The 11220-nt window shown below is 41.9% G+C and overlaps 1 protein-coding gene across 1 annotated transcript; it reads right to left on the reverse strand.

The window, feature by feature from the left end:
- Positions 1-1726: 1726 nt before the first annotated feature.
- On the reverse strand, positions 1727-2134 carry LOC129015749 (small nuclear ribonucleoprotein E-like). Its single transcript, XM_054454251.2, has one exon. The coding sequence runs from the start codon at positions 2132-2134 to the stop codon at positions 1856-1858; it is 279 nt and encodes a 92-aa protein (XP_054310226.1). The 3' UTR covers positions 1727-1855.
- Positions 2135-11220: the final 9086 nt, after the last annotated feature.

Raw genomic sequence — 11220 nt, forward strand, 5'->3', positions numbered from 1 at the left:
AACAAACAAACAGAGGAAAGAGGCTTGGACCTTTGGTCAAAGTGGGCTGAATTTGATTTTTTGCTTTGTTTGAACACACACACACACACACAGAGGTGGCGGGGGAGAGAGAGAGAGAGACATAGTTGCTCCAGTGGTCTGGATATAACAACCACCACCATGATAATTATCAGTTGTGTATTTCTGATCGTACTAAGCCCTTTGTACAGGTTATCTCATTCATTCTTACAACTGTTCATACAAGCTGCTATTATTCTCCCCATTTTGCATATAAGAAAATTGAGGCTCAGAGATGTCAAGTACTGGCTGACATCACATATCTTAACCAAATGACAGAGCTGGAGCCAGAATCCAGGTTGGCCAGATTCTGAAACCACTGCGGTATATTTTCAACCAAATGAGATGGGTGCTTGCCCACAGTCTCATTCATCACAATTCTTTGGATCTTTTGTTCCAATAGGCTATGTCACTGATAGGAATGTTTTTCTCAAAATGCCAGTGGCCCTTTAATCAATGTGGGAGGTGCCTTTGTGGCATATAGGGTTATGGTTTCATAAAGGTGAAACTTTTGTAACTTGCACTTAGTGACTGTTCATTATGACTATTGTTCAGTATAAATTGATAGGTGCATGAGAAATGCCATAGGTAAGGTCTTAACAGATAATGTGACTCTAGTCCTCATGGACTGATAATAGATTCTCCATCCAAATGCGGGGAATGGAGCTACCAGCTGAGGTAGCTAAGGAGAGAAAAAGTATAGTGTAGTCATTATGAGTGCACACCTCGAGTTCTGATTGCCTCAGCAATCCTGGGATATACCACTTTGTAGTTTTGCAACTTTGAGTAAATTATGTGAGCTCTCTGTGACTCTATTTCTTCATCTTCAGAATGGAGAGGATTACAGTACCTACCATATAAGTGTGTTGTGAAGATTAAATGACAGAATTATACAATTAGCATACAGTAAGTGCCTAGTGAATGTTAGTTCTTAAGATTCAAAATTTGGTCCCTGGTAATCAAAAAACCTGAGCTTCTGGAAGAAGACAGAAGTGGTTAGTTCCCTGGAAGCTGGTTACCAAGAGAGACTTGTTCAGAGATGATCTGGGTTTGAACTGATGGAAGAAAAGGAAACTAAGAGCTAGGAAATGGAAGGGTCCGTAGGATTTGCTATGTTCTCAGCAAATGTCTCAGGTAGCTGTCCAGGGACAGAACCCTTGCTAGGTAAACCTAGGTAAGACAGAGGGAGTGAATGCAACTTAGGAGAATCCCTCCATATTTTCATCCTTCAGTCCACTTATTCTTCTATCCTTCTATCCTTCCATTCATCCATCCACCCATCCTTTCCTCCTAGAGTCTGCCATCCTTCTAGACTTCCACTCATGCTTCTATCCTTCTGTGTTTCTGTCCCTTTTGTAATTTCATCTGTTCACCCATCCATACCTTGTAATCACCTATTCTTTTATCCTTGGTATGTCTTAGTGGTGAAAAAGGCAGAATGTGGACATGGAAAGTCTGGGTTCAAATCCTATGTCATTTACTACTTGTGTGGCTTTGGGCAAATGTTTTAACCTCTTCAAACTCCAGTTTCCCCATTTATAAATTAGGACTGTCTCCTGAAGGCAAAGGAGAATCACTGGAGGGTTCTGAGCAAGGGAGTAACACAAGTGTATTTGTGCTTTCCCCACCCTCCCCAACTTTCATTTTTTTTTAATACAAACAATCCCATAGCATTTATTCCCATCTTGTAATAACATAAGGGTAATCAAAACAATATGAATAAATGTTCATATTGGACAAAGGACATCTCAAAACAAACTGTATCCTTCTCAACAATTTCTCACTTCATTGATCATTTCTAGTTGGAGACACTTTGTAGCAGAGGAATATTATCTCCTTTTAGTATGATCCGACCCAGTTGTTTTCTTGACTTTGTTTTAGAATGAATCTCTTCTGCGTCATCTAATACAAGGTTCATATACTTATCAAAACCAATGATACAACCTCCTATCCACATATTCACTTGCTCATAGAGCCACACCTGAATCCGCAATCTATTTTCTAAGTATCTGAAGATGAGGTTGATGGGCTGTACCATAACCCTCTGCACTCTCTGGCCCTGGCCATGGTACGCCATGGTGGAATTTTACAAAGAGCACACCCACACGCTGCCTCTGAGAGCAAATTCTGGAATTTTTTTCCTCATTTTCTCTGTCTGCTGTGGAGAGGATAGAGTGAAAGGGGCAAGACCAACAAGAGGAAGGTCCATTGGAAGGTGCTGCAAATTACTAAGGCAAAAGATGATGTGAACATGAACCAAGTCATGAGAGCTGTCATCTATCGTGTGCTTAGGAGGTGTCAGGCTCAGTGCTACATGTTTTGCCTAAGTCATTTCACTGAATCCTCCTAACGACCCTAAGAGTTAGATACTATTTTGTTATTTCCATTTCACAGATGGAGAGAAGGAGGCTTAGAGAGTTTAAGAAACTTGCTGGGATCATGTAACTGCTAAGTAGCTGAGCTTGGATTCAACCATAGATCATTTGACTCTGACATGCACCCTGCAGCTCTAGGCTGCTCCCTGTGCAAGGATGGTGAGGATGTCCTTGTGAGGTTGTGGAATAGGGACCACTTGCAAGGGGTGCTGCTGATATCAAAGGAGTAAGAGGACTTGACCCCAGCTGATTGTGGGAAGCATGAATGCTGGTAAGCTGACTCTCTGGGAGGGGATGGGAAATGTGGAAGCCTTGGTTTGTAGTTTTTTCCAATTTAGATGGTATAAGTACTTCCCCCATGGCTGATTTCAAGTTACTAGCATGATATAACCAAATGGGAGTTGGGAAGAGACAGTGGGAAGTACAGAAGAGCTAAGGATGACTCGGGAGTCTTCAGCTTGTGGCTGAGTACAGGTAGGTGTGGTTAACAGTTACAGGGACTTTCTAATTTCCCTTGGGTCAGATGCAGCTTTAAGAATTCCCTGAAAACTGGAAAACTGTTTCCCCAGAAAATTTCTTATTGTCACAAAATTCTGAAAACACTTCAAGGTTTTCATGTTTATAACAGAGCCCTTATGCTTCATAAAAAAAATCCTAGTGATATTTAATAAGTAAGTCAACATTAAGGATACATTTAGTTCACACATCTGTGGCTTGGCTGGGGATTGGCTGATCAGGCTAGGCTAGTTGCAGGGGCACCACTCCAGGTGTTGGTCATTCTCTGCCTGGGATCAGCAGGCTAGCTTAAGCTTGGGCACACAGCAATGGCAGAAACACAAGATGGTAAATGGAAACATTCAAGGCCTCTTAAACCCAGCCCTTGACTTTGGGTTTGGACATGTGACTTCCTTTGGCTAACGGAATTAGGTGAAAGAAGCGTGGTACAGAAACACAAGATAGTAAGTGGAAACATTCAAGGCTTGTAGCTGATACCATGCTGCTTCCACCTAATTCCATTAGCTAAAGGAAGTCACATGTTCAAATCTGATTGGAAGTCACATGTTCAAATCTGAAGTCAAAAGGTGGGGAAATCCATTCTGTCCTTTTAGTGAAAAGGACTGAAAGTCACATGGCAAAGAATGTGGATGCAAGGAGGTGTGGGGGAAATTGAGGCCAGTGAAACAATCTTTCCCAGAGATGTCTGTCCAGGTGAGCAGAACATACCCTTTCCCTGAGGAAAATAGTCAGGCCTCAGGATTTTCAGCCCAAGCTTTGCCTTTAAACTTTACCCAACCTCTTTTGATCCTTTACCTTGGTGAGGACCTACAGGCTTGGGCCTCCTTCCTTTCCTCCTCTGCAATTGGGAAGACTGGCTTTGTCCCACCATTTAGAGACACAAGCATTACATCATCTCTCCTTTGCCACTTTGACAAGCCAAGCGACTTTCTCCCTACCAGTTTTTTGAGAAAGCAAGCAAACCCTTCAAAAAGGTGCTGCAAATGCAACTTTCCCTGATACGTCTTAAAATTAGTGCCTTTTTTATTTTTACAAGTAGGACTTGTTTATACCACACACACGACAACAACAAAAAAGAAAGATAATTAGACATACACACTGCAATCAAGCATATTGGGTTCGTTGGAATCATTAAACTTAATTACTTTCACTTGTTATTCCTGGGGCCATAATATCAGTATTAAATGCCGATGGAATCTGCAGTATGTTTGCTTTAGCTAAAGCAAGGACTTGGTAATTTACTGCCTCTTTGAGAGATTTTTTATCAAAGTGAGGAATATGCTGAGTACCTCCACTTGCTTCTCATGGGGACTGCTGCAAAACTCCTTTGCTGAGAGACTGGAGTGTTGTCTTTATGCAACCTGTCTCAGTGCTCTGAGAGAGGCTCTTCTTAAGATTCCTGCCTGTCTCCGGGCAGAATTAACCACAAGTGCTAACCACAGGCACTAAGCCCTTACATTGGGCATATCTTCCTTAATCCTCACAATTACCTCAGTTTTGTAGAAAAGGAAACTGAGGTTCCCAGAGGTTAAGTAACTTGCCTGAGGTCACATAGCATGTAAGAAGCAGGTGCAGGATCTTTGCCGATGGAGAAGTTTTCTGAGTCCAGCGTGGATGCTATCCCTCTGTTTGCAGTTCCCCAAATCTTGGTGTTAGCTTCTCCCTTCGACCTTTCTTTCATTTCTTTTTGATTAGTCTTATGAATGAACTCTCTCAACCTCAAATTCTGATAAAAGTCAAGATTCATTAATGTTTTCATTGTGCCTGCCATTGTACTGGGGTTCTAAATAATTCATCTCACTTAATCCTCCCAATAACCCTATGCTATAGCACATGTTCATTATATGTGGTTGTTATTATTACTATGATTACATATCGACATATCTATGTGTCATCCAGCCTGGGCAACAGAGCGAGACTCCACCTCAAAATATATGTATATATATATGTGTGTGTGTGTGTGTGTGTGTGTGTGTGAGTGTGTGTGAGTGACTGATGTTAGCACCTGTGTTAGTTAGGCAGTTAGGAGTGTGTTCCTCTGCAGGTAAAAGCTGATCACAGCAGTTTCACCCAATCTTTATTTGCTTATTTATTTATTTATTTTCTTACATCATGTCAAATATAGAGTGGCAGCATGAGCTGTTATGGCTGTTCATGATGACATTATAAATGCAGGCTCCTTCCATTTTCAGCTCAGTCATCTTTAGAAATTGGCTTTTTTTTTTTATGGTTGCAAAAAGGCTGCTTTACCTCCAGGCATTGCATGTGTCTGGAGATAGGTGGAGCGCAGGAGGCAAACTCCTCTTCTGTACTATTATTTGTGCAAGATCTCCCTCCCTGAAGTCTATTACCAACACCTGACTGCGTAGAAGTGCCTTGTGGCCACTCATTGCTCAAGGGAGTCTGGGAAGGACATTTTATTTCAGCTGCATACGTGAGTGCCATGAACAAAAAGAAGGCTCTTATGGTAAAGAAAAGAGGAGAACGAATATGGCAGAAAGAACTAGCCTCGTCTGGCAGAGCATCTGCGGAGGACCACATCAACAAGCCTTGCTAATTGAAGGCAGGTCAAAGGATTTGAGGTATTTCCCCTTGAAAAGCTTCATTTCACTTTGTATTATTTCCTTTAACACCCACACAATCTTTTGAGGAAATTGGTCCACTTTCATTCTTAGGTGCTCTCAAAGAACATTTCCCCAACCAGTTTCAGCCAGAATGAGGAACAAGAAGAGGTAGGGGCTGTCTCTGCCCAGGAAAGACCTGAACAGGGCTCATGTCTTCCCCAGCTAACAGAGATGGCAGGCTGGGGAGAGCCATTTGGACTGGGAATTGCGATGGAGGATGGGTGGAGATTTAATTATGCAATTATCTAGGCTTGGAGTCAAACCTCTCAACATGCTCCTAATTAATTGATCAGATGCACCACCTGCTGACCCTCTCTCCTCTACAGGCTCCCAGAATGCACCAGGATGGAGGAGGTAGCACAGAGTCTGCTCATGCTTGGGGAATTGGGGAGTTCCTCATTAAATGAGTGTGCAGTCAATTAACATATGAGCCCCGGGACCCTCTGAACATGCCTAGTAATGATCAATTAGAGCTAGTAGATGAGGACTGTGAGGAAGAGGGAGCTGTCTTAGCTTATTGATTATGTGTATTAGAAGGGCAGTGGGTAGACAGTAGACAGTGGTAATTTCCAATAGCCATTTCCAGCACAGATAAATTCTATGTTCCAGGGAGGAATGGAGTAGGAAAACAGCAGTAGCAAATGTCCTGTCCTGCCAGCTCAGTAATGATAACTGACATGTGACTGTGAGGATTTTGTTTTTAATTTTTAAAGAATGTTTAATTATAAGAATTATGTACAATAATAATGTGTCATTGCATTTCATGAGTGATTGCTGTGAATGGGACACTGTGCTCAATGCTGTGCTTACATATCTCACCGAGTGCTTACGGTAGCTTATAAGAAAGTTAACACCCTGTAGTTCAGATAAGGCTTGGAAAGGTGATGGGATTTGCTCAAGTCACACAACTAGGAAGTAGAAGAGCAAGAATTTGAACTTAGTTTTGTCTGGATCCAGAGCCTGTCCCTTTAAACACTAATCATTCTATCCCTAACTCATGTCATTTTAGGAAAATTGGATAATGCTAAAACATATAAAGAAAGTAATCATCCATAATCCCAGTGCTGAGGGACAGTGCGTACAAGATATACTAATCTTTACCTCCCACGATCTTCTTAGCTTCCAGACCCATTTTCATTTCCTTTCATCACTGCCTTTCACTTTTACCAGAGCTGTTTAAACCAAGGGTAAATAGCTGACTCACGGTGGGCCAGTTACATCTGTCTCTCTCCAATTTAAAATAGGGTCACAGAGACTGAGTCAGTTAGGTGCGGGAAGGTAGGGTTGCTGAACTGCAAAGGAGCGTGACCCATTGAGAGGGGTCCCAATGTGGAGTTGCCAGTGGAGTTTCCATGATGGATATTGTGTAAGTGGATGTGTAAGCAAGGAAGCTGGTCTGCAATGAGAGGAAGAGGAAGCAGTTAGGATGAGAGGCAAATTTAACAGAACATGTGGTTCTGAAAAAGAGTGAGGTGAGAGAACACCCAAAAGATTATAGTTCTTTGAGATCAGCTTGTGCTCTCTACAATTGTGTCCATAGAACCAATCCTCTTTTAATTTAAGCTTCCTTGAGTGAGTTTCTCTTCTTGATAACCAAATGATCCCTGATCAAAGTACAACTACTGTTAACATACTGGAATGTTTCATTCTAGGCTTTTTTCCTTTTCCCCTCTTTCCTGCCTTTCATTCTTGTTTATAACCTTGGATGCAGAGAGCTGAATCTCTCATGCTTCTCATCACAGCACACCATTGCCACTGGTCTACACGATGCCTTCTCATTTTATTTATCTCTACCCCATTCACTCCCAGTCCCTATTCCTAAACCCCTTCCCCATAGGCATCCACTCAAATGCTTTTGACATATATCCCTAATGCATGTTTACTTCTAAAATATGCAGTGCTGTTTTCTCCATGTGTGTGATTTTGATATGCTTACTTGGTGGTGTGTGATCAGTATCATTCATTCCCTTCCTTTTTTTGTAATTAACACTATATTTTAAAGTTCTATTTCACTTTTTGTTTTAACTTAATCCTATTGAGACAGGTAGGATGGCTGGTTTCCTGTTTTGATGTGGTTTAGCAAAAAAGAACAAAAGCCCCTTACTCAAGCTGTAGCTTACCTAACTTTCATCAGCAACAAAAGACCCAAGAAAGGAGATCAAGACCACCCTGGCTAACACGGTGAAACCCCGTCTCTACTAAAAATACAAAAAAAAAAAAAAAAAAATTAGCCGGGCGTGGTGGTGGGCGCCTGTAGTCCCAGCTACTTGGAAGGCTGAGGCAGAGAATGGCAGGAAGGAACTCGGGAGACGGAGCTTGCAGTGAGATGAGATTGTGCCACTGCACTCCAGCCTGGGTGACAGAGCGAGACTCCGTCTCAAAAAAAAAAAAAAAAAAAAAAAAAAAAGACCCAAGAAGCTATGAACCACAAGATCCTGCTTTCGGGGCCTATGGACTTCCCTGGGTTCCACATGTGCGGTTAGACTTAAACTTCAGCTTGTAATTACCCCACCCTCATTTTAATGATAAAACTCACATGAAGGGGTGGAGATGTAAAATGCTAATGTCACATGTGATGTATGAAGAAGCATGTAAAGCCACTGTGCAGGTGCTAGAGAAAGCCTCCCACACATGCCCTGACAAAACCTTTCCTATAGAAAGGCCCTATAAAACTCACCCATATACTACCCTCGGGGAAAAACTCACCCTTTCCCTTTTGCAGTACTGACTCCCCTTGTGCACAAGTGAAAATAAAGCTTTCTCTTTCTCTTTGCTGCTCTGTCTGGTGACCTCCCTTGATTTCTATCCTGGAAGACTGCAAGGACCCAGGATGCTGATGGCACTATATAATGAGAGGAAATTTTGTTTATTTCAAATCCAGATACCTAGCTTTCCAACACACACCTTTCTTTTAGAAACTCATATTGGAGAACAGCTTTAAAAATACCCAAGGTTGTGAGGTAGTCTTTTCCTTGAGCCATAAAAGAGACTTCTCTTAACTTTTTCTTCCCAGTTTTACTGAAGAAGATGACGGATTGAATTGACAGGATTCTGAGTCTGAGATTGACTGAATTCTCCTTTGCTCTGCTGCCCAGATGGAGAGCTGGCTATTTGGTGGGGATTTTAGGAGCTAAGTGACATGGCAGACTTTACCCAAGTATAGGAGTTCAGAGACAAGATTGGTGGATATGTTAATTATGACTCTTTTGATTGAAACAAAAGAAACCTAAATGAAGTTAGCTTAATCAAAAAAAAAAAAAAAAGACATTTATTGACTCATGTACCTTGATAGTCCATAGTGGAACAAGTGTCAAGAGTGGTGATATCCAAGGCTGAAAATGAACTGAAAGGGAATTGGGTACCTGTTTCTCTCCATCTCTTGGCTCTACTTTCTCTGTGTTGATTGCATTCTATAGTAAATTCTCCCCAAAGAGACACAGGAAAGACCATGGGAAGCTTCAGGCTTACACTCTGTCTCCTAAGCAACCCAGCAAACAGATAGCACTTCTTTCCCAATTCCAGCCACAGCCCCAAATTTGTTTCGATTAAGTTGGAATGGATCCCATGCCTTTCACTGAACCAGTGAGTATCATGGGCTTGCCTACGCCTGGGTCATGTGAATAGGCCTGGCTCCATCTGAGCATGTGGATGGACAGCAAAAAGGATACAAGGGTTCCATTACAAGGTGAAAAGGAAATGGGTGATGGGCAGGCAATAACCAATAGGTCTACACCAGCAGGGGCCAAGGGCAATGCAAGCAAGTCCTTCAAGTGTCTATCTAGGGAGTGGGGAGAATAGAGACAAGACGTAACAGGTTCAAGCAGGTAAGCAGGGGGACCTCAATGTATATTAGTTACCATCCCGTACTGAGCCTGCCTGGGGAGTTCAAAGCCATCTTAAAGGTCAGGGTAAAAAGGAACCAGAAACCAGAGAATAAAGTGCAGTCTTTAGGATCAAACAGTTCTGGATTCAAATTCAATACCACTGCTTCCTCACTGTTGGACTCAGGAAAGCTCCTTCATCTTGTAAGCTTCATTTTCCCCAATTGCAAAGTGGAGATTTCTATGTAAATACAAAACGGAGGTATAAAAACATGTAGTGCCTGGCCCACACAGACCCTCAGCTATTATGGTGATTTGCCTTTCCAATCACACCATTTATCACAATGTGTCTAAACTGTATATTTATACATGTATGCCCCTCATTCTATTGTGAGTACTTTAAAAGCTGTAGATAATTCATCTCTGTCCTGTTCATGCTTAAAACATAGTACATGTTCAGAAAATATTAATTAGATCAATGAATTTTGTTCATTGGAAGTCTGGCTCAGCATGAATTCAGTGAGTGGCTAATGATAGAAATGACACAGAGAACACAATTCCTTGAGAAATTCCATCTTAATCTTGACCAGAGTGTCATATCTTCACGGTAATCCAAATCTAAATCCTACCCTGAACACACCTAAATGCCAAGTCCCTGAGGGCATTAACCAGTCCTTGAGGTGTACATCCAGAAAAGTCAGCTACTAGTGAAACCAAGGAGAGTGTAGATGTGAGTAACAGCATAAGCGGTATTTTATGAGCACACATATAGAGAGGAGGACTCTTTGTAAATTTAGCATGGCAAGATTTTAATAAATGAGGCCACTGGGATGTGTGGGCTTTATATATCATGCCCCGTATTTATATTCCTGTCAACTTTCTTCACTGAAGCAATATATTTATTACAGTCCATTTCACCATTTCTCATGAGATAGATGCTGTATCATGTCAAACAAAAATAAGTGAGATGGGGGTGGATCTGAAATAATGAAAAGGCTAGCAGAATATTTGGAGCAGAGGGCATGGAGGTGATTTGTGCTTGGCAAAACCATTCTCCTATTTCGCTCGAGCAAGTAAAAAAATGTGAGGCTGGGAGTCCTGCTCTGTGTTGCTAGAAAAGTCACTCCAACCCCCACCTTCCAGTGTGGACCCAGAAAATGAGAGTGTAGTTTAATGTGTCGACTTGATCACATTAAGGAGTATCCAGATAACTAGTAGAACATTATTTCTGGGTGTGTCTGTGAGGTTACATTTGAATCAGTAGATAGAGTGAAGGAGATCACCCTTATTAATGTGGATAGGCCTTATGCCATCTGTGGAGGGCCCAATAAACAGGTAGGAGAAAGGCAAATTCATTCTCTCTTTTGGAGCTGGGGGATCCATCTTCTTTTGCTTTTGGACATCAGAGCTTTTGGTCCACAGGTTTTCAGACTCCAAGACTTACACCAGTGGGCTCCCAGGTTCTCAGGCCTTTGAACTTAGACTGAATCATACCACCAGCTTGCCTGGTTCTCCAGTTTGCAGATCACAGATCGTGGAACTTCTTGGACTCCATAATTCTGTGAACCAATCCCATAATAAATTCTTGCTTATGTATCTGTCTATAAGATACATATTTATTATATATCCATTGGTTCTGTTTCTCTGGAGAGCCCTGACTAATGCACCCTCTGATAAGCTGAGAAAATTAAGGGTGCTCTCACTCCCCAACATGCTTACAACATTTTGCACCCAATTTCAGGACATTCCTGAAGCCTGGCTGTTCCGGCTTGAATCAGGTTATTGTCCTCCATGCCATCAACTGTGGCCAACAGGCAAAGTCAAATT

This window comes from Pongo pygmaeus, chromosome 18, assembly GCF_028885625.2.
Source record: "Pongo pygmaeus isolate AG05252 chromosome 18, NHGRI_mPonPyg2-v2.0_pri, whole genome shotgun sequence".
NCBI lineage: Eukaryota > Metazoa > Chordata > Mammalia > Primates > Hominidae > Pongo > Pongo pygmaeus.

Coding starts and splice junctions, on each gene's coding strand:
- LOC129015749 (XM_054454251.2), bottom strand. CDS start 2,134: ATGGCGTACCATGGCCAGGGCCAGAGAGTGCAGAGGGTTATGGTACAG.